This window comes from Nasonia vitripennis, chromosome 1, assembly GCF_009193385.2.
Source record: "Nasonia vitripennis strain AsymCx chromosome 1, Nvit_psr_1.1, whole genome shotgun sequence".
Classification (NCBI taxonomy): Eukaryota; Metazoa; Arthropoda; class Insecta; order Hymenoptera; family Pteromalidae; genus Nasonia; species Nasonia vitripennis.
This window is the reverse complement of record NC_045757.1, coordinates 5,514,945-5,538,159: the sequence shown is the minus strand read 5'-3', so window position 1 is coordinate 5,538,159 and position 23,215 is coordinate 5,514,945. Positions and strand designations below refer to the sequence as shown.

General features: G+C 44.6%; 3 protein-coding genes across 26 annotated transcripts in view; 2 read left to right on the top strand and 1 right to left on the bottom strand.

Annotated features, from left to right (window-relative positions):
- The first annotated feature begins 1,938 nt into the window (after window positions 1–1,938).
- On the top strand, window positions 1,939–6,840 carry LOC100115887 (endothelin-converting enzyme 1). The gene is made up of 17 exons (XM_031922274.1): window positions 1,939–2,114; window positions 2,462–2,646; window positions 2,748–2,861; window positions 2,916–3,002; window positions 3,320–3,561; window positions 3,804–3,962; window positions 4,082–4,219; window positions 4,305–4,534; window positions 4,610–4,703; window positions 4,775–4,951; window positions 5,029–5,126; window positions 5,202–5,275; window positions 5,355–5,415; window positions 5,513–5,580; window positions 5,672–5,787; window positions 5,860–6,063; window positions 6,196–6,840. Exons 1-17 carry the CDS (start codon window positions 2,065–2,067, stop codon window positions 6,355–6,357), a joined length of 2,259 nt encoding a protein of 752 aa, XP_031778134.1. The 5' UTR covers window positions 1,939–2,064; the 3' UTR covers window positions 6,358–6,840.
- Window positions 6,841–6,959: 119 nt separating this feature from the next.
- LOC100678770 lies at window positions 6,960–11,065 on the top strand. Of its 3 annotated transcripts, none has more exons than XM_016988299.2 (8): window positions 6,960–7,430; window positions 7,517–7,927; window positions 8,001–8,577; window positions 8,647–9,102; window positions 9,162–9,616; window positions 9,892–10,188; window positions 10,246–10,541; window positions 10,796–11,065. In XM_016988299.2, exons 1-7 carry the CDS (start codon window positions 7,147–7,149, stop codon window positions 10,532–10,534), a joined length of 2,769 nt encoding a protein of 922 aa, XP_016843788.1. In that variant the 5' UTR covers window positions 6,960–7,146; the 3' UTR covers window positions 10,535–10,541; window positions 10,796–11,065. The 3 variants fall into 3 exon arrangements, with proteins under 3 accessions (XP_016843788.1, XP_016843793.1, XP_016843792.1); XM_016988304.2 differs by having other exon boundaries at window positions 6,960–7,449; window positions 7,542–7,927; XM_016988303.2 differs by having other exon boundaries at window positions 6,960–7,454; window positions 7,547–7,927.
- Window positions 9,651–23,215, bottom strand: part of LOC100115967 (probable phospholipid-transporting ATPase IA) — a 31,299-nt gene continuing 17,734 nt past the window's right edge. For 8 of the 22 annotated variants that reach the window (XM_032598096.1, XM_031922269.2, XM_031922268.2 and 5 more), the window contains exons 2-18: window positions 22,507–22,769; window positions 21,813–22,057; window positions 21,644–21,742; window positions 21,213–21,571; window positions 20,860–21,140; window positions 20,481–20,775; window positions 20,171–20,397; window positions 19,703–20,091; window positions 19,347–19,637; window positions 18,979–19,276; window positions 18,523–18,893; window positions 18,304–18,444; window positions 18,107–18,225; window positions 17,899–18,033; window positions 17,717–17,821; window positions 17,105–17,201; window positions 16,666–17,021 (exon numbers count right to left, since the gene is read on the bottom strand). In XM_032598096.1, the coding sequence (XP_032453987.1) occupies window positions 16,836–17,021; window positions 17,105–17,201; window positions 17,717–17,821; window positions 17,899–18,033; window positions 18,107–18,225; window positions 18,304–18,444; window positions 18,523–18,893; window positions 18,979–19,276; window positions 19,347–19,637; window positions 19,703–20,091; window positions 20,171–20,397; window positions 20,481–20,775; window positions 20,860–21,140; window positions 21,213–21,571; window positions 21,644–21,742; window positions 21,813–22,057; window positions 22,507–22,588 (3,720 nt within the window). In that variant the 5' untranslated portion in view covers window positions 22,589–22,769 and the 3' untranslated portion in view covers window positions 16,666–16,835. The other 14 variants (XM_031922266.1, XM_031922272.1, XM_031922267.1 and 11 more) reach the window with 11 other exon arrangements.

Here is a 23,215-nt window from a genome sequence, read left to right as displayed (position 1 = left end):
TCTTCGAACGTTCTTTTCATTCGCTATAACGGCTTTCACCGATCATCGACCTCATCACAGCATCCGACCGAGTAAACACACAGCGGATTATCCCGATCAGAGCTGATACCGATCTTATGACCGATAATATGCATTCCGTATACTTCGAACGTTTCGGTTCGTTTTACTCACGCGCGTGTGAGTGTGCGTGCACTATGAACGATCGTAAAAAATCGAGCCGACTGAAGATAGGGGATATTGACTTTGACCTACTTGCCGCGTGTTTTCAATTTTTCTCTCCTAACTCTCATAGATCTCGCGCTATACGCTGCTTTGACGCATGAGTGTATATCTTCTACACACACACACACACACACACACACACACACACACACGCCCATCAATTCGGATTGACGCACGTAGGGAAGCTCAGCTCTCCTCCTTCTGTAAGTCCGGCATTTCAAGCGCGAGAGACGCGCTTTCTTCGCTAGAGCTCCTTCGGCTTGTTTTTCTCCTATACACATAGCGCATAGCTATATCCCATGTACATGTGTTTGTACACGAAAACTAGATAGTGGTGTTGGCGGCCCGAGATAAATCCTTATCGGTGCTTCTCTCTCTCTCTCTCTCTCTCTCTCTCTCTCTCTCTCTCTCTCTCTCTCTCACTCCCTCTCGAGGAATCACACATCGTCGTGTATTTTCGCCCAAATGCGCATCGATTGTTATATACACAAATATACGTACGTATATAGGGATTGCGCAATGTCGAGCGATTTCCAATTGCATTGATGATATATCGGTTTGAAGAAAAGAGCATAAGTATAATGGATATTTTTCATCGAATATGCGCGCGAGTGTCGAAATATATATCGAAGCAATAACTCACCGCGCGCGGTGCACTGCGCGAATTCATTGAGTTACGGAGATGCGTAATTGACGTAACACGCGAGCGGCCCCGGAGATAAGATAAAGCTTCTTCTCCCTCGCTCGATGTATCTACGTATACATATGGGTATATAGTATATACTCTCCGCTCGTCGTCGTCGTCGTCACAATAAATGAGTCGCGCGTCCCTTTTTTCGATCAGATGCAATAGCGATGACAACATCGAAATATCAGTTGGTAACTATGCTTCGGATTCGTGTATAAACACAATGAGTCACGGATTATTATAATGTTTGCACTGCCCTCAGCTGGAGAATTGTTCCTACATGCATGAATGATGAGCTTTCACCGTTGGATACATTAAATCTCGTCAACATTTCGTCGATTGCGATGGAATGCGAGTACAGCACGCAATTTCAGGAAAAAAAAAAGCTGTAACCAATTACTGATGGGAAATCGTATGCGAAGCAGTTTTCACGCGGCGTTAAGCGCGCTATATATACTTTCACATCCGAAGCTATAACTCTATACATTACATACACCGAGTTACGTGAAATAATCAACGCCTCCAATAAATGACACACTGTCGCATTTCTGCTAATTGAATAATAAGCAGGTATGTACAGGCGCGCGTAAATCATTAGCATACCCGCATACCTCGCATAAATTAATCAGCACCGGCGACGGCGACACTTCGTACAGACGTAACGTATACGAAAAAAATCTGACGCAATGGTCGTCAGCAAATCGGAAGTCCTCCCTATATCCAGTTCCGCTCAATTAAATGTAAAAACCAAGTCCGTACTATATATACCATACGAGAGAAAGAGAGAGAGAGAGAGAGAGAGAGAGAGAGAAAAAAAGAAGAAACGTCTGACGCTACACTCGGCATAACGCGCGTAACGAACGAACGTGAAACGACGCGACGAGCGATGAGCAGCGCGAGAGTAGTGGAGAGAGAGAGAGAGAGAGAGAGAGAGAGAGAGAGAGAGAGAGAGAAAGAGAGAGAGAAGCGGCGCGCGCGAGCGGAGAGCGATAAAAATTATAGATATAAAATGGCGCGTCCTTCCCGATGATGATCCAGTATAGCAGTGGCTACTATCGCGATCTGAAAAGCGCGCGCGCTCACGGCGCGCTCTCTTTGGCCCCCACGAGAGTATAAGTAGTGTGTATTACGAGAGTGAGAGAGAGAGAAGAAAAATGAAGCCGAGGCACAGTAACCACGCCGCCTCGTCTCGGCTCTTTCTCCTGTGAGTCTGCTGAAGGTTTTTCCATTTTCCTGCGGCCTGGTGCGCGACGTCGAGGAAAAAGAAAAAAAAATCGAGTTCAGTGATTCGTTTATATTGTGTCCGCGACGAAAAATCGCGTCCACGTGGTGTATATCGCGTTAGGATTAGAATAAAACAGTGTGATTTATTACGTGCTATATAAGTATCGAGATCGAACCGGCGGGTGCACTTAAAAATAATCCGGTATCGCGCTGATTTCGAACGGTGTAAAAATGTCTAAAAATACAAAAGTGATATCCGAAAGGCTTTTATCTCCTCTCGAAAGCCGATCATCAACGTATACGTCTATAAAGATTGAAATTTTTCAGCTTCATCGTCGCAGCTTGCGCAAGCGCTATCCCTACGAGGAGATCGAGAATCAGCGATGAGGATGAGCGAGCGATTTTTACGGAAGCTTATCACAGGCATCGACAGCGAGCGATATCCTCGCCTTACTTGGTCTCCTACGAGTTCACCGAGAACGTCTGCACTGACGACAGATGCAACAACGTCGGTACGAGTTTCCCTCGCTACTTATAAACCATTTTTCTTATGTCGCTCGTTTTATGAGAAAGTGATAACGAGGTGATATCTCATCTGCTTGTGTCTTCGCAGCCGAACTGTTTCTCAAGAGCGTGAAGAAATCCATGAACCCCTGCGACGATTTCTACGGCTACTCTTGCGGCAGGAAGCAGAGCAAGATGCCGTCGATTACCAAGGAGATTCAAGGTATGAATTAGAGTTTTATCGATTTCCAATCACACTGACTCGTCTATTCCACAGAAATCTTGGAGCAGCAGTCCGCGGACAAGGAGGAAACTAAGTCTCTGGCACTAGAGAGGAGGCTTTATCGCAGCTGCATGGAACAACGTGAGTAAAATCACGCGGTACCATCGCGCTCGCACGCGCGCTTTAATATCAACAAACTCGTTTACGCTTCTCGGAAACAAAACAAACACACTCCGCGCGAGATACATACAGCGCGTTTGCCTTTGATTTCGTTAGATCGATCCAATTCGAGATATCTCGCGAATCCTTTTTTCGGCCAGCTTATATACGCGATGCTTATTCCAAATCTATCTATTCCGAATACTCGAGTCCACAGAATGCTTTCGCTCGGCATTTTTACGATCGTTCCATTAGGGCCAAAATTCAAAATTAAAGTCACTAATGCTTTGAACCAACAGAGGACGGCGAGCACAAGACCAAGCGCGAGTTCACCCGTCTGCTGGAGCTGTCCGACGGCCTGAGTCTCTTCCGTCGCGAGAAGAGTAAAGGCGATAACAAAAAGGGACTCGATTGGCAGTCGATCGACAACTTCTACGCGTCTCTGGGCTTCGAGAACGCCTTCTTCAACGTCCACGTCACGCGCGACCCCAGAGCCGAGGAGGATGATGCCGACGACTCCGACGACGTCAATCTTATATCGGTACGTATGCTGCATACTTTGCTTTTTTTTTTGCCCATATCGTACGAGCTTAGCGCGCCTTTTTAGACGCATATGTGCGTACTTTCTTTCGATGGATTTGAATCTATACGCTTACGCGCGGACGTAAAAGTATTTTTGTTTTTTCTTGCGCCGAGTAATTTAGATTAGCTTTAGTTAGCTGTTTAGTCTAGCGAGATTGTGTATCTTCGCACGAAAACTAATACTTTTCGCCCCTGTTACAGCTGATGCCGCCGTCGCCCCTGTACTTCTACTCGGTGCACAGTCTGCTCAAGTACAAGAACCTCACGGGCATAGTGTCGAACCTGCTGCAGCCCGACGATGCCGAGTCCTACGTCACCGACTACGAGGACGTGATCGGCTTCAATAACGCTCTGCACGAGGTGAGCTAATAATCCCGGACTCGATTGCGTTGACGAAATTTACTATTGGGGAACCGCATGCGCACAACTCGATGTGACGAGCTTGTTTTCGATGATCTCGTTATGTATACGATTCGCAGATTCTACCGCCGCTGGGAATGTTCGAGGAGAACGTGACCAGCTTGATCGGCAATAAAATGACGCTCGCGCATTGGCAGAGCGTTTACGACTCGGTTATTGATGATCAAGGGCTCGAGAGACCAGCCGAGAAGAATCACGTAAGCATCGACGAGGAAATTCGACGAGGATGTTTATTATTTATAGCTTACGTCAATGAAAAAAATCTCTCCGTGTGTCTAATAGATCGATTGGTTGAGGCTCTTGAATTCCCTCCTCAAGACGGCCAACGTACGCATAGACAAGCACGACTACATCGTGCTGAAGAAGCTCGATTACTTCACCAAACTGGCCGAGCTTCTCGACAGAACTTCACCGGTTACGGTCGAGAAGTACATCCACTTCAAGTTCCTCACACAGATCAGCAAGTATTTGAGTCCGAGTTTAGCTCGATTTTTCGAAAATATTCCCGACAGGTAATTTATTGCTCAGCGACGCAATACATCCGTAAAATTGTGCAGCGATGACAAAATCAAAATTTCAATCGACAGATCGACCTTCTGCATAAAGCAATCGGACAATCAGCTGATAGGTGCGACCTACGAGTACATCAAGAGGCACGTCCCTCACGAGCAGAAAGTCTACGTAAGTCGTGCTTTATGAGAGAACCAAAATATATAACGTTATAGGCTATAAAACGCGATTTTACGACACAGGCCGAGGAGGTCATCCAGAATATACGCGAGGCCCTCTCGGATCTTCTATCAAACGCCAAGTGGATGGACAATGAGACCAAGACGTACGCCATCAACAAGCTGAAGCATCTGAAAATCGTTGTGGGATATCCCGACTGGCAGAGGGATAGGAAGCTCGTCAATAACTACTATGGCAACGTGAGCGATTTTTCGTCGTGAATATTGCGTCAATTTTGCTTTAGTTATATACTCAAGGTACGATTGCGCTTTTACAGTTACACCTGCACTCGAACTTCTTCGAGAACATCATCAAGTACAGGAGGAGGGCTCTGATCCACGAGCTACGAGGATTGAAGCACCCGCACCTGTTCGAGTGAGTGTTAGATCGCTCTTCTTTTCCAATATTTACAATATCCTTTGCTTGACCGACCGGTTTTCTTCGTTACAGTCCCAACACCATGTCCAAGAAATTCGTGCCGCTGATGTACCACTTTGAAGTCAACAGCCACACGAATCGTATACGTGAGTCACCGTCGATTTATTTATAGATTGCGGAGAAACGTGTGCGTGCGCGTATAATGGAAATCGTTTCTTTTTTCAGTTTTCCCAACGGAATACCTGAACGAAAACAAGTACAAATTATTCAGCCCCAAGTTGCCAAGGTGAGCCTTGTGACACCGATGCGTCACTCTGAGGAGACCCATAAACGAGTCTCAAATCAGACAATAATCACGCGACCTTTTTTGTTTTTATTTCCAGCGCAATCAACTACGGAAGCTTCGGATCAATGCTGGGCTCGATCCTCTACGATTACGTGAGTCTCACAGGTAACCTTCGTTCGAAATGTTAATTTTACGATCTTCCAAATAACCTACTGGCCGGAATAATCAAATCGAATCGTTCGTACCCTGTCAACAGACAATCTGAAGTACAACGAGTTCTACACTCGCACGATAGAAGGTCTGTCCAAAGACACCATCGACGCCTACAAGGTGAAGGAGAAGTGCTTATCCAATCAGCTGATTAACTACAAGGTATGACAGAACGTTGTGCAAAAACATTGCTGCGTCTATCGTCACGTTTCATTTACACACGAACCTCTTTAGAAGTCAGCGTCCAAGTTCGATCAACCCTTGGCGTCGGTGATAGACCGGGACACCATCCAGGTGGACAAGATCTACGAGAAGATGACGGGTCTCCGGGCAGCCTTCGAAGCCTACCGTAAGGTCGAGTCCGAGACCTCGGCAGAACTTCTTCCCGGCTTCGAGGACATGAGCCAGCAGCAGCTGTTCTTCTTATCCTACGCCGAGGTCAGTATGTACGATATTACGTGTCCGCCCAGTCACGATAATGAGACACTGTTAAATAAGACTCATTGCTTCATGACCTGATAATAAAGCCGAAAAAGTAATGATTTTTTCTTTCTCCCTCCTTATTTTCAGAGAATTTGCGAAATCGGCGACATTTACGATAACTACGACGCTTATGAAACCTCGTTGAAAGTCAACGGCGTCGTGGCGAATCTCGAGGCGTTCTCCGACGTGTTCCTATGTCCGAAAGACAGTCCGATGAACCGACAGACCAAGTGCGAGCTTTTTTCTTAAGCGATACCAAAGTGTCTCGGAGGAGGAGAATCTTCCTATCTTTATTTTAAAGTATTTCATAGTAGGTACCTTAATCTAATGTTCTTCTTTTTTTTTTCTCAAAAAAAAAAAAAGATTCTCCGTATTTTTCTTAGAGGTCGACTATAGAGCCGGTTGGCCAAGATTAGTTTTTTTCTTCTTTTAGAGGGCATTATCGACAATTATACTGCTATAATAAACGTTTACGAGCATTACGACACGTATTTGTATATATTATAAAACACACATGTCCTCTTTCGACGATTCGAGAATTATTATACACACACACACACAGATATTTTTTTTTTACTTGTGCGTGCCTAGTCGTAAGTGTCCGCGGTAGAATGTAGTAATTTAAAAAAGCAACTAAAGAAGCTGCGTGTAGGATACAATCTCTACGTCTTAGATGTACTTAATATTTGTATGATTATGTAAATAAATGTGTAACAGAATTTTTTATAATAATCTCTAGTCGGTTATGACATTTTCTGTACATACATACATACACGCTTTTTCAATAATTCTCAAAATCTCTACTTCAACCCCCTCTCACATTTTCACAAGCATGAAGTTGTTCGAAAGTCGACCAATTCCCAACATCACACCCAATAACACCAACTCGGTTAACCTGAAAACTTGTTTTTCTTTCTCAAGACCAGTATACCATATTTGGACCATCATTTTTTTTATCCTAAATCTCGCGATACTCAAACGATGACCATTTCCTCCCACATATCGGAAAATGATCGACCGCGAAAGTAGCCTAATGTTATGGAGAACGCCAGGATCCACAAACTATTGTTGGCCGAGTACGAGGAACTGGCCGGCGAAAAGATTCTCGTGGAGTCACCATTCGCCGAGACGACGAGAGATGGTCGAGGTCTTGGCCAAGTCGCCCTTGGACTCACCAGAACGAAGCTTCTGGTCGCCACGGATGTGTTCAGGAACAACGAATTGTACCGGTGCCTACCTGGAATCGATCCGAGCATCGAGACCCTCGAGCTAATATCGGTGTATCCTCTCGAATTCATCACCCTCAGCGTCTTTCGTAGGAGGTACCGCAAAGTGTTGAAAGTTAGGTTACGTATAGAAAAATGCTCTGCTCCGTCGGTAAAACAGCGTGCTTACTCGGTCGGTAAAGAAGTGCTTGCCTCGATTACCCGCAGCGCAGGTTCTGCGACGGCCGGGCCAAATACTTCGAGCTTGGCGGCCTGGCGAACAGGGCAAAGTACTGGCGTCGTTGGCGTGACCGGGTTCGTCGCCTCCTGGAGCGCAAGTGCCTGGGTAGTTCGTTGTCCGAGACGACGGTCGCGGGAAACTCGACCTGCGCCAGTACCTGCTACCTGGTGTCTTCGGGATGCGAATACGACAGTGGCGCCAGTGGACGCTGCGTTAGAAAGAGAACGAGACTGTACGCTGGTGGCGATCACACCTGTGGTCCCACTTGGACGCAGAAAGACCTATACCTGGGACCTGGGTACCAGGAACTGATGAACGGGACTTATGCACCTCAGCCCGTGAGGTTTGCGGATGCCAGTTTGAAGGAGATCAAGTGAGGTTTTGCGATCTGCTCTGGTAAGATTATACTTAGATCGACTGAGTGGTGTGCATTGTTTACTTGTCAGGGACGAGTTGGCAGATTGCTCGCCGAATACGCACAAGAGTTGCCCGGTATCCAATTCTAGAACTCGGCATCTAAAGAGCCAGCAATCTGGCGAAATTTGCGATGTAATATACGCTCGTAAAAACGATCGACGAAGCGTGGACCGGAGACTGTTGGCCGCTGCGATGAAGGAAAGCTTGGAAGATCAAAAGAGCGATCTCCAAGATATGTTTCAATTCAAACCGGATAAGAACGATTTGTGCAGAGATCAGTGTCCCAGTGTGGTACTGGATATAGAAGAACCAGGCTCGGATATTTTGAGGAACACCTGTGCAAGTCGTAAACCTTCCAAGATACCCAAGTTCAATAACAAAAGTAAAGTCAAACCAAAGCCACGAGTGGAAGCTCGAACCGGAAAGATAGTTCGCAAACTATCGCGGTTTGGTTTTGGGGTGGAGGAAAAATGCAACTCTGGCCTCTGTCTGGGACCATACAAGAATGATCCTTCAGCCAGTCCACCTGTCAATTTTCACGAATTGGTGGAGACCGGAGTTGTCGTGTGGGAGAACGCGAGAAAATGCAAAGATGAATCTGCCAAGGTATATACGAGCTCATAAGGTGACAGATGTTCACTTACATTGATACTGACATTGTCCTCCTGAAAACAGAAACACCTGCGAAGGTACGGCCTATCGACAGCCACGTACTTCCTCCACGCTTTAGGTCCCTGGTCGGTTCAACCAGGTGACCGTGAGTCCTGTCAAAGTCGACAACGTTCCAACAGCTGCGTCACGATCCGACGACAACCTGTTGACCCTGAACTTCGACTACCGGTTTCGCGACGTCAGCTGGCAGCTAGCATTTCCCTAACCGACCTTAGCGGTTGCAGCGGTTTGACAGCATCGACCAGAGGTCGGGTAGTGCTGTTCTGGACTCCGGACTACTGGTACAGGCCTCGAGCCGCTACCGATGCCTACAGGGAGATCAGGAGACATCTTGGTAGGCTCAGTAAGTTCAGAGCCGAGAGGGAAAAGGGGAAGGTTACCAGAAGATCAAGTGTCTTTGGCAGAAAAATAAAGCCAAGATCCAGAACTAATGTAAAATCGTGCAATCCTGAATGTCAGGTAAAATCGCTTGTACTATACGATTCAAATCTCCAGAACTAATTTATGATTCCCATCAGAGCACAGACAGTACCACTGACTGCATCATAAACCGAATCTTCTCCAACCAAAACCACGAGCGTCCACAACCTCCTGCCAGCGGAACATCTCACCTACGCCGTCTGTTACGACTGGACTTCAGGGTAACCCTCTGGGACTTGGACAGTACAACCTTGTCCCACCAACTGACCTTAATCGATCGCGAGCTTTTCCTACGAATACCCTGGAGACGCGAGCTCGCGATCCTGGCCAAACAACGAGCTTCTAGAGATGCTCCCAACTTGGGGGCCTGGATCGCCTTCGCTCACAGGGTCGCCTGTCTGACGGCCAGTGAAATTCTCGCCGCCAGGAAGGTCGACATGAGAGCCAGACTAGTAGCCAGGTTGGTCAACGCTGCGGAGAGGTGTTTCCTGCTGGGCAACTTCCACTCGGCCAGGTCGATCGTCGCGGGACTTCAGTCGCCGGCTGTGTACAGGTGTTGTGAAATATTTCAATGAATAAAATCTATAGTTAACATTGAACAGTGTTTATTGATAAAAAGCATTCAGCTGAATGCGTCGTAACGGTATTTCTTGGCAAGGCACAGCGGTGTCGAGTCGTTGTTATGACTTACAGTGGTGGTGGTGGTGTTGTACGAGGTCAGACTCGACGCGAAGTCCGTAACTCTGAATAAAAGAACCAATTATCATTAGAACTAATAAACTAATGATGAACGTACAGCACGTGATGAATTTATGTACGATTACACAGACTGAGAGACACTTGGACACACTTGAAGACTCGACACGCCACGAGGTACGAGACGATGGAGAAGCTCAGCAAGGTTTTCAGAAGCACGAGGACGAGACGGTACCGTCGAGCATGGTCCAAATCCGAAGCGAGTCCTCCAGCTATGCCCTTTGTCGGTGACGTTCTGGTGAGGCTTCTCGGCCTCTGCGGCAACGCGGACAAGCCTGAAAGGACTGTCACAAAAGCAGCTGTGGAAAAGCAGCGGAGGCCGGCGATCCGACAGAAGGGAGGACTGAGGAAGTGGATCCCGAGGATCAAGTTAGCTCTGCAATTGGCTATCGGTATTTTCTTAATACAATGTTTATCGCAAAAAAGGTTTCGCTCCCCGCTGAGAGAAGAGGAGGTCAGCTGGACTGACCACGAGCGTCAACTGGCCAAACGCTGCTGCGACCACTGGCGAGATCGAGTCAAGCGTCGACGTCCCACTAGTCTCGTGGATGAACTTGCCGACTGGCTGGAGGGTTGTCAGAGACAAACGAAACAGGGCTACGACTTTCCTGGTCACTCGCTTGCCTGGGAATTTCTGCTGAAGGCTCGGTACCGCGAGGATAGGGACAACTTCTTCGCGAGTCTTCAACTAGAACCGCCGACCGTTTGCGGTTGATTAATAGGTGCGTGTATAGAAAGATAACGAGACCTTTGTGAGCTAGTTTGATAAAAATTTTATTTCTTTACTCTTTATTTTCAAATACGAGAACATGGTTGTTTCACAAATCGTCGGTTTAGTTTGAAATTTGATTAGTTTCGTAGTAATGCAAATGACGCGGCGGTCCCTAGTTATACACATACAACGAGAGTCATGTAACTAAACGCTAAACCTTAGCTGAAAAATAATACAGATTACAAAACAAAATCTTTCTTTCAGATATAAGCGTGACGCGTTGCACCTCTAACGTATGCAAGCTATGAAATGGTATAACCACGAATCGACAGTAACATAAATCACATTTTGCAAATCACTTTATATCATACACGACGCAGCCCGGTGAGATTTGTACGATATACATATATAAGCATTTCGTCGCTCTATGTAATATTACCGTAGCTCTTTTTTATGACAGCTTACTGTTGTTACGCTTTCAAGTGCCAAACTTCTTTTTTTCTAGTAATAAATGTTATTGTATTGAACCTATGAGACACGTATAACATGATGCTTCATTTTGTTAACGCAATATATGCAGAAGTAAAAAATAGAAACGAAAGGAGAGCGTTCGTCGCTATACACCTCGTGCGTACACAATGATCATTTAATCTCGGATAACATAGAAAAAGAGAACAAAACGGAAAAGACAGATCGGATAAAGAACGAGCGGGACATATCGTCGCGATGGGATCAAGGAAAAACGAATTACACGTCCCGATCCTTCTTTGACTAGACGAAAGCGTACGTAGGCTATTACTTATATCTCACTCTCTCTCTCTCTCTCTCTCTTGATTTTTTATTTGTTATGCACAACAAGTGAGGCGCGGCTTTCTTTGCAGCTTTATATAATGTATATGATGCGGATTACAGAGACTAATCTGAATCTGAATTTCCGAGGCGCAGCTCTACGAGTTTAGCTCTTGTATGGTTTCCATCAGCAGAAACTTGATGGCGACCCGGCGCCAAGTTTCAAATACTCGTGTTCGAGGACCTTCCAGGCGAGAAACGTTAAAGTACACGGGTAAAACAATTTAAATCTCGAAAGATACGTCATCTCACACAATTGTCACTTCTAATTTAACAAAATGGAAATATGTTTTTTCGTGCAATACTTTTTATAAAAAAATGCTCTACGCAGTTATAAATGCATTTAAAATTCCGTCCTACCTCGAAGACCTCGAACACAAGAAAATCGCGTACAATATATCACCAATAATCATTCGAGAGCTGTGATACCCCCTCAACTTTCTTATAGAATTTTTCAAACTTATCTTTCCGCTGCGGAAATGCGCGCGCGCGCATAAAACGCACGCATTTTCATAATCACACGTCCGTACGCGCGTACGGAAAGAAGATATACACGTCAAATGTATAAATATATAGTATGTATAATATATATATATATGATGGTCCGCACAGCGGTCTCTCGACGTTCTCGCGCAAACAGGTCTGTGTATGTATATAATACGTGTATACGCGTCAGTGTCAATGTGTCTGCGTTTGTGTCCGTATGTGCACACTCGTCTACCATATACATCATTATATATAAGTAGTAATCATACGTTTACACGAATTCGGAAGCGCATCGACATAGACAGTTTTACTCTGAAAGTTTTATCGTTTCGCGCCGAGCGCTCGAGACTTGCATCGAAACGTCGTTTATCCTTCTTTTATTTATCATTATTATTAAACTTTAATTCTTCATTAATCGTGTATTAATTTATTTAGAAAATTCTCAAGTTTGCTATCTTTGATAATATATATGTATATGTAAAAAAGAATTATATAAGGTGGAATATTTATTCTCCAAAGGTTCTCCGTTCGCGCATGACGAGAAAATCTAGTTCAGCCTAGCGGGAATATTCTTCAATGCAGTATAATGAGTTCTGAAAGGTTGCCTTGATATAAACTGCCGATATAATCGTGAAAAGTTTAGTAAAAACTAGTTGGAATTCGTTAATATAGAAGTAGATCGTATCAAAGTAAGGATTTTTCCAATTACTTTACAGTTATAGTTTCTGGACAATTTTTTTTTTACTTTAGATCAAGTTCGCGAAATCATCGTATATCTGCTTTGAAAACTCATCAGTTATTTACAGATTAAAATCTAGTTGTACGACTACAAATTAGGATGTTTTAGTGGGTTTAGTTCACTCAATAGTATAGACTAGTCAAAAATCAAGCAGTATTAAAAATTCAAAAAACAAACACAATCAATTGCGCGAAAATTTCTCAAAGATACACTTCGTAAAATATGACTTTCAGAGAAAACTTGTTTCCAGTTAATATAGAAGTGTAACGTAAACTATATAGTATGTATACCTTAATATTTACAGTATCTCGTCCGATCTGCCAGGCAGAAGAGACCTTACTTTCAAAGAGTTTATCTCCATCGCTCGCATCGACGAGAAGCTCAATTTAATAGCCTAATAAAAACGTGTAGTTCATAGCTCCGAGGACGACTTATCATCTCGTATTCGAGAGCTAATAGCGACCGATCTTTTTTTTCTTTTCTTGTTATCATCGTCGTCTTATTTATACAGAGACACTTTTGTTTGAAATTTATCGATGACATCGAAAGAACACAATTAGTTATTCCCTGCCGAAATCGGTCACAATGTTATAATCAGCACATACAATTCTTTGTCACTTTTACATGTATAATATGTATACGACACATATATTTAATAATGCGGCTACTTGTTGCGAGTTTCGTATTATATTTTGCCGTGAACCTCACATTTACACATATGCAAGTTGAATTGTTACACATTTTATTCCGATGCTTTTGTTATACCCCCTGTTGTATGTAATAGATAATTGAGTCCGACGTGTCCACATTAAAAATATAGTAATTTATTCTACGCGACACGCAAGACACGTTCATCCCTACATATAGTAATATAAGTTTTATACATCGCGTGTAGCATACATTAGGTACCTTTTTATGTACAGACTATATAAAGTGTCTCGAATCCGCATATCTTCATAAATATGCATTATTAATTATGCGCTGTGGGATAATTTAAAGGGAATCGAGACACACGAGAGGCATAATTATAAATTATACGTGAAAAAACTAACACATAATTGTATTCGATCGCTCAATGCTAGAAAAAAAAATTACATTCATCGCTACATCGAAAGCATATTTATATACAAACAGGATTTTCAAAATTTATACTCCGTTCATCGCAACAATGCTAGATCTGACCCACATACAGGCTCGAATTCGTAATTGAGACTTCATATTTCTAAGTTTCTTCACCGTATTATTCCATTTAAAAATCCTTCGCTTCGCCTTTTAACGATAAAAGCAGCTAAAAAATTCAAACGCAAAGACAAAAGTGAATCCCTAATCGCAAATTCGAGCCTCTGCATAAAACATCTCTCTCGTCACGCATGCGTGCGATCGTCCCTACAATAATCGCGCGTGACATGTCAGGAAGGACAAGAGTCCTGCCGCAGTGCTATCCGGCCACCTGGGAGTTGATCGTCGTGGTGGAGGAGAGTCCGACGCTGCTGAGTTTGCTACGGCACCATTCGAACGCCGTCGCGTTCACATGCCACCGGGCTTGGGCAGATTCGTGTTGTAGGCCCGGATCACGTCGGTCTGCGAAACTGTACCGCCCTCCTCTTGGGAAAAGGCGAAACCGTCTGTCGTTTCAACAAGACATACAACACTCGGATTAATTTTTTTCTTTGTTCCTTCTGCCGTCTGCGAGTAATTGGTTGGAGAGAATTGTACACAATATGGGGAAGAGCGTCGGTCAATGATTTGGTCTGTTTCCGACGCTGCTTCGACAAGTTTTTTTTTCTTTCATGCATGTAATACTATGGTACACGTCGTCTAAACTCGAGATTATTTACACGATTGTCTAAGACAATGTCTGGATTAGTTTGTCAAGTTTACTTGGCTTCTATTTGTGTGGATTATATACATAATACTGCAATTGCATCAAGTTATGTTAATAGATACTCTAATAGCATAATAAAGAGACTACTTTTTTATTGTGTAATAAATATTCTATAGTCATCTATGTTCATTAGTCTCGGTTATAATATAGGCGTTAATTGAAAAAAGCGACTGTAAAAGCTTGTTATGTGTGTGTATCGTGTGCTTCAGCGAAAGGTGCTTGAAAAAAATCTCGACATAAACGGTTTTACCGACCGTCGGTAAAACCGGGTTACGATTGGTGTACAAAATAAAAATAACTTTCTTTTAATGGTACAGGATAAAAGCACACAGTTGAGACGTCGATAATAAGAAAAGTGTCGTGAGACGTCTCGTGAGACAAACAAAAAAACACACACACATCGTCGATGTATATGCGCGAGAGGATTAGTGACATCGGTATAAAAAAACACACACTGCTTCGATACTGGAGCTTATACTGAGAAAAATTCACCGAGATACTTAAAGGCTCTCAAAGACTCGACTCGACTCCTTCGCGTCCTCTTTTCCTCTCCTATACAGAAATACACAGGACTGTTTCAAAAGGGTCGTACTTCAATACTGTAGGAGTATATGTATCGACAATCTACTATACACAAAATAAAAAAAAATAAATAAAAAATCTACTTTTGAAAGAGGACGCGAGTCGAGGAATAAAAAAAACCTGGAGTCGATCGTTCTGTTCTGTGATAGAGGACTTACGTGATAGCTCCACCTCGACATTCACTCTGGCAGCGGCGTTCGTACGCCTGGTGAATACGCTTTTAACGTTTTTCAGTAGCCGCGCCGTCTCCGTCAATCTGCAAGTGATCGTTGAACATGTCGTATTTTTTTCCACAAACAGAGAGCTCGCCAAGCCTTCTTTGCGGGTTTATCATATAGTATCCAGCGGCCGACTTGTTTTATATTCAACGTTTTTCCAAGTCGAATCGTGCAGGACTTTTACAAACTCGGCATGATTTTCAGCGCATTCCATTGTCTTTTTTGCGTCAGCGTTTGATTTCTCGCGGGAAGGCGTGTTGTTTCTTTTATTTTCAACCCAATATATGCGAGGAATGAAGTTCAGAGGCGCATGCAGTTTTACGGATATGCTTCTCGAACTGCAAACGAGTTTAGGTATAGGCTTAGCCGTATAGAGAGAATCCGATGTTAGAAGTATAGGAGCGATCAACCCGTGAGATATAGATATAGAGTGATGGAGCGTCAATCTTAGATAATGTATAATGTATATAGTCAGTGCTTTGTTAAATCGGGTCGATAAATCAAAAACACTCGTCATGCCAAACAAGGGGATAAATCGTCGGGTCAATCCTTAACACACTTGCAAAATACAACAAAAACAAATAAATCAATTAAATACGTAGAGTGTGAGACAACAAAGGTGTGATCATTCAAAGTGCAAAGTGCAGCATTGCCAACGGCCGTAAACACCGTGCGCTACATGCAAACAAGCCAGCAGCTCTATAATCATCGCGCTCTAAATCGAATCGTATATCGACGTGCGTGTAGGTATACAATTTGACAGGATCGTCGTGTCGCATATACACTATAATATCATATGTGATGTAGCGGTGTCAGCTGTTTTATTGTGGGGTGTCGTTTGGTGACATAGTAGAAAGTTTGTAGAGAACGTCTACTGGGGGGTACTTACACCTCGCGATATCGGCGATGGCATGCACGGATCTGCACGAAAGAGTCCAAAAACAAAGAGAAACAGAAATAGTGAGAGGTATGACTCGATTTTGTTTGGACGGTATATACTTTGTTACTTGGAGGGAGGTAATGAGATAACTAAATGTATTGTACACTTGTTGAATGCCAAAGTTGACTCTCTATCGAGCAACTGTTCGCATTCGCGGTGTACGTGATTCTCATACAGTTTAATCAAGTTTCTCGTATACGTATAAAGGAGAATTAATACAATGACGAGAGTATACAAGAAGAAGAGCTACGACGAGACTGCAAAACTACGTCAAACATGAGGAGTAAACAATTGCAGGAGTTGAGAGTGTGTCGTGTGATGTACCACCAAGAGGTGCATTAATAGAAATGTTTGTACGAGTGAATGTTCTTTGGCGTGGAAATAAAGATACATGAAATGGATATGTAACGCAAATCAAACGCTTCAAACAAAAAATTTCCGATACTTCGCCAACGATGTATATGGCAATATAATTGAAAACAAAAATAAAAAAAGTACATGGGATATAACAAATAAAAGTAAAATATATAACAGGTACTTTTCGACAACAGAATCTTCCGAGGTAACATGCGAGTGTCTCTTCAGTCTTCCATTCGTTCGGTTTTCTACGTAATCGTCGGAAGGATGGGAATTATGTATTGGCTCAGAGCCTCAGGATCTCGGGATTGGCGAATGAAGCTCGTCGCAGGATCAGAACCAGCAGTCGACGGATGCAGTAGCGCGGCAACCTCAGCTTGAAAGAACGTCGGCTTCCGCGCCTCTTGTACAACTTGCCCGACGAGTCTGTGCTCCTTTAGTAATATGGAACGGATGGTGCAAAGTTTTTGGTTTGTATAATTTTGACTTGGGAAATAGAAAGAGAGAATTCACACACTTGATGGCTGTCGTTTTCTATTCGATAATAATAACACTCGAGTTGCATGCTAAAAAGGTTTTCGTATGAATGGTATATGATGGTTCTCTTCGAGCACCTTTGAACATTGATAAAAATGTAAAAAAAAGGTTAGTTGAAAGCGCAGGTATACAGCGGAATCAGTAATTCCGCGTCGCGCCGAAAGAAGCCATGCACGGTTATCGCGCGATCGTTAAAAAAATGGAGATTAAAAATTGTTCATCAATCAGTAGGTTACAGTTAAAGGAAAAGCTACAGTAAAATCAAGTGGTACCTCATGCAGATATACAACACCTCAACGATCAGTATTATATGCGCAATACCACGATGTCACACAAAAACAGCGAAGGATAACGTCGTTTCCGCTTGGGATCAAGTTTTATCGTATATTATGCGATGGAAAGTAGAGAAAGAGATATGCATGGTGAAGGGATGATGCGCTCTGGAATTCCGCAACCAACGAAAACATCTGATTTTCGCATGAATATCTTTTGGATCGGCGTTTGCGATATAAATGAAGCCCCTAAACCGGCTTTATGATATTGGATGGAGTTTAATGGTAATGTCATTGTAATAGGAATTCAATCGACTTACGAGCTCCTGTAGTCTTGGGCGTGGAAAATGTCGCCAGGGTCGGATTTGCGAATTTCCTGCTCTCTAGCTGCTTCGGTCAGCGACTTCCAAACCGTGTTCTTCACACTGCAAACCCAATTCAAGATTGATGTTTATTTTGTGCATGGGTGAAAGCTGACGAATAAAACTGGTAAGATACGCACGTTTTTACTGTAACGTCGAGCAACAAAACTGCGAGTGGAATGAGAATAAGTCCTAACCAAAAGACAGGTGACGAGAACAGCATTCGGTCGTTGCCGAGCATGACTGCTCCAACGTTGATGACAGGCCAGAAGTTGCTGAGAATTGTAAGTAATTGAGTTAGATTATGTTATTCTGTTAAAAAGTGCAAGAAAATTTCTAATTCTGTACCTGTAAATTAGAATAAAGAGGAACCATAGTATGATGGATCCCCAAGTCGCCAAGTGAGTCACCCACGTCCATGAGTTCGTTATCAGACCTGCTTTTCCGCAAACAGTCACTACTACGTACTGCAACGTAATAAATTTTGTCAACTGTGCACGAATATTTTTCAATAGTATTTTAGTGCAAATGAAAATGCATCTTACAGTATAAACTACATTTCCTAGAACAAGGTAGCCGCCGTCCCTTCCGTTACCCCAAATAACATCCTGTTTAAGTGCTAGCAACGATAGCCAGTACAGGAGGGCAGAGTGAAGTAGAGCATTGAATATCCAGATCCAAAATACCTGATATGAACCATTAACATTAAATTACTATTAAGTAAAATTTAGGTAGATCGAGTTGATTGATGAATTTGAAATTACCTTAATGTTAAACGTAGACTCGGTAGCGTTTTTCGCAGCGTACAAACTGGGATGGGCTAAATGCGTTTCCGCTGAACACACCTTATCAAAAAGACCTATCGCTAAGGGTGGAGCTGCCGTGAATACCACGTTGTAAAGACCGATGGACCATCTCTCGAAGAGAATCTGACCAGACCAGCCGGAGTAAATGGCGAACCATAGCTCGATGACGTACAGGCAAATGTTCTTATAAAACGAATACAAAATAAGCTTGCACATTCTGCTGTAGTTCCAGGATCCGTGCACGAAAAGCAAACGCTTGAGAAAGCGGAACTGGGCTATCGAGTAGTCCGAGGCGCATGCCGCTTGCAGACCTTCGACGCCCGAAATGCCTGTCGAGTCAAACGATGCATTCGTGAATGAAACAATTTTTAAACGTCTTTTTTTAAATATATAAAAACGGATAGAAATACTGACCAATGCCAATGTGTGCTTTTTGAATCATGGCCACGTCGTTCGCGCCGTCGCCAATGGCCAAAGTCACCGCTTTGGTGTTGGTCGTCACCAAATCCACTACTTCTGCTTTTTGCATTGGCGAGACCCTACAGCAAATGACGACCTTACAGGAAGTGCATAAATCTAAAAAGTCTCTTCTGAGATCACAAGACAAAGCGTATTTTAAACTGTTCCCGTCAATGACAAGTCCAACGTCATTTTGGCACTTCAAATCTTGTCCAAAGTCCAGACAGTGCTGAATGATAACTTCTCTTGTTTTCTGAAACAATACGTAGATCGATCGAGTACAACGATATCGTTTCTGAAATTCATAAATCGATCAAACTTACATCCAAAGAACCCTCATTGATAATAATCAAAGGCATGGGTTGTGTAATCAGTCTGCAGGAGTAGCCAATATTGATGGCCGTTTCCTGTTTATCACCAGTCAATACCCAAACGCGGATGTCCGCCTGAATGAGCGATTCTATCGTCTCTGGAACTTGATCCTGAAGCTGGTCCTCGATAGCCGTGGCACCAAGCAGCGTTAACTTAGTCTCGATGAGATCCGCTGCCTCGGCCACCTTTTCTTCCTTGTTCGACAGGTTCATGTTCGCCTTGTCGTAGATCTCCTTCCACCACTGTTGAACAGACAAAATCACGGTTACCTCCAACTCTCTCAAAGGTTAGCCCACAACCAACTCACATTGTAACGGTTGTCCGGTATATCTGCAGCGGCAAAGCAAAGCGTTCTGAGTCCTTCGGTAGCAAAGGCCTCGAGGTGCTGAAGCGTCGCGTCCCTAAAATCGTCGAGGATTGACTGCTGCTGCTGCGGGCCTGTGTTGTCTTCGTCAGGCGTCTTGGGCGCAAGACGTTCGTAGATCACCGAGTCCGCACCCTTGCAGAATATCTTGATCTGGCCGCTGGGTGTGCGCACGATAACCGACATTCGTTTGCGGGCCGAGGTGAACTCAATCACGTTCAGGATCTCGTAGCGCTGCCGTTCACCCAACGCCAGGATCTCAACGAAGTGCGGCGTGCGCGAGTCGAAGACATAGCCAAACTTGCTGGCGCCGTCCACAAGGGCTCGTTCGTCTATAAAATAAAATCCCACAGTCAAGTTATTGCATATAATATACTCCAAGGTCTATAGTCTGCAAGAATGACTCTTTACCGGGTGAGGCTGCGTGATAGATGATGCTTCCGTCTTCGAACTTCTCGGGTATGACGGTATGACAGACTGACAGCATCACCATGAATTCGTGGAGGATAGCGGCGTGCTTGACCTTTTTGCTGCTAGAGCTTTGCGAGGCATTTTTCGGCCGGCCCTGCAGTATGTCCTGGATGAGCTCGCTGTCCATCTCGCTGGCTTCGCCATTGGAAATCGATGGCGTTGGCAAACTGCCAATGCACACTCGTCGTTAATACAAAGGACCACTCGGAACAAAGCATACAGAGCTAAAACAATAGCGGACGATACTCACTCGTACATCTTGCCGGCGATGGAGCAGCGCTTGTACTCCATGACGTTGCGCGTCAAGGTGCCAGTTTTGTCGGTGAAAACGTAGCGCACCATGCCGAGCTCCTCATTGAGATTGCTGGTGCGCGCCATCGCCGGCGTATCTGTCTCCGGGTGGTACATCTCGATGTCCATGTTGATGAAGGTCGCCTGCACAAAGCGCACCACCTCCAGCGTCACCTGTAGCGATATCGGGATCAGGTTGTTGAAGAGGATGATGAAGGTCAGCAGGTTGAAGGCAAAGTTCTTCGTTTTGGCCTCTGAAAATTGATAATTTGATGCATTAGAAATCTGATACCGAGTAAAATTTCGTAATTTAAAATAATGCATAAGCATATCATTACCGTTTAGCCCGAGATACCAAAGACCAGTGTGATTGGCGTTGGTCCATAGTATATTGAATATCGCCGAGAGAAGGCACAGTAGCAGCAGGATGAAGAAGAGCATGAGTATCTGGGTGTTGATGAGGCGATCGAGGGTCGAGCGCTTGAGGGGCGCGGTGCTCGTATTGTTCTGCATGAGCTTGGTGTCGTGACCAGTATAGATCACCACGCCGAAGACCCACCGAGTGTTGCGCAGCATCGCGCCTCGAAGCAGCAGCTGATCCGGTCCCAGGGGTACGCTCCTGTGTCACCAGTCAACTCGTTAGACAACTTTCTTACTTTACCTTTAGCTGTTCTTCAAGAAAAAGACTCACGGCTTGTTGGTCTCGCGAAGAATCCCGTTGAACTCGTAGAGATGCCTGTTGGGCGGTTCACACTGGATGTTGGCGCGGAAGTTCATGAGCTCGACGGTGTCGAGGAGGTTGGCGGTGTCGGGATGGGCCTGGCGGATCTTGAGATTGGTCTCACCGTCGAGGTTCGCCGTCTCGATGAACGACATCGCCTGGGGCTCGGAGGACGAGAGCAGGATCAGGTCAGCCGGGAAGAAGTTGTTGTTGTGCACCTTGACGACGTCGCCTACCGTCACCGTCTTCCACTGGATCCACTGCCAGCGGCCGTCCCGCAGCACCTCGACCTCGCGCTTGTTTATCTCGTCGTCGGCTCTGTGCCTTTTCTGTGACGACGCGATACAGCATGTTTAATGAAAAGCTCCTCTGTCACAAGGTACTGTTTGATTGATACTCACAATGTCCTCGACGATCTCCTTAAGCGCCGACACGCTCAGGATGAATATGAGCGGGACGAGCGTCGTGTATCGCCCCGTCGGCGAAACGTCTGGGATTTGCTGCAACAACGAGAAGAATAAACATCGTTGCTCCGTCAATAAAAAAAAAAATAAAAATATATAAACGAACCTGCATGAGGGCGATGAAGAGGAAGAAACAGTTGCTGTATCGCCTGAACTGCTCGAAGAGGAAGGACGGTATGAAGGATAGCAGCGAGTACTTGGCCGTGGAAATGTGGTTGTTGCGGTAGGTGGCCGGTTGATGGGGTGCATTAACGAAGACAACCCTCTCGTCCTGAATGTCGCCTGTCCCGTGACCACCACCACCTGTCGACTGGTCCAGCGACGAGCCGCCATTCTCCGCTCTTCCCGTTCCTGATGACAGAAAAAAAAAACACAAATCCAGATTAGATAACAATACACTTTCTTCTCTTCAAAGCGAAGCATTTACGTGCAAATCATCAGCAATTACTCTACCACAAACATCGATCATAATAATGACTCAGCTATAAACAATGCGAGACACGCGAATGATCGAATAAATGTTTCAGCAGTGGGCGGAGAAGGCGAAGCATTAAAAAAAAGGAAAAGCCCTCAGCGAAGGCGTCGCTTAGCGTATATCAGCGCGCTAATGAATATTGGAAGCTAGGGTGATATCGTTCCCCCCGCCGGGGATAAAGCCGCGGGAGATCTCCGCATCGGATAATGCATAATGGAAAACGCTCATTTTTCTTTCCCTCTCTAATTCCGGAAAACTCGGCGTAATTCCGGCGTTTTGCTTATCAGCATCGATATATACACATATATTATGCAGTATATCTTACGATTCCGCGCGTAGACGTAGGCGTCAGCGCGAGACCTCAGGGTCTGCATCCACCTGGCGAACTTGCTCTCGGAGAAATCCATGGCTCTTCGCTCCTATGCACGAAGCTCTTCTCTGATGTTCTCTGCTGCTGTGTCTGCGTCTATATCGCAACCTCGGCGGCTGTTCCGCCCGGCCGGTTGCACATCTCTCTGTCTTTTTTTTTTGTCTTTTTTTTTTTTTAATAGTCTCTGCTGCTTCGGCTTTTCATGTCTATGTTGCACTCTGTGATTCGAGAACGTCGATCGGTGTGATTTTCGACAGCGAAATCAAGCTATACACAATAGCTTCATTTCGCTTTCCGATAGTCGCCGTTGTCGGAACGAGTTTTTAACGGAAAATCGATGCGCGGTTACACGGAACGAGCTGTATAATTTCCGTGGATCGATGCCTATCGAATTACGAGACTGTAATTCCTGTATAATTAGGAGAGCAAATCTCAGCGTAACGCGATACACCTTTCTCAGCAGCGAGCTCGAAAGTTTCAAGGTCGAGCTGATAGGGCCTATCAGTCGGCGCGTTCCGAAAGTGATTTATCTCGGGCGTTGAAATTGCGCTGCATGCGATCGTTGAATATTCACGCGGCTCTTTCTCATGCATATCGGGCCGATAAGGTTCGTCTGTGTGTGTGTGCGTTTTAAGTATCATCGGAGCCGCAAGAGAATTTCCAT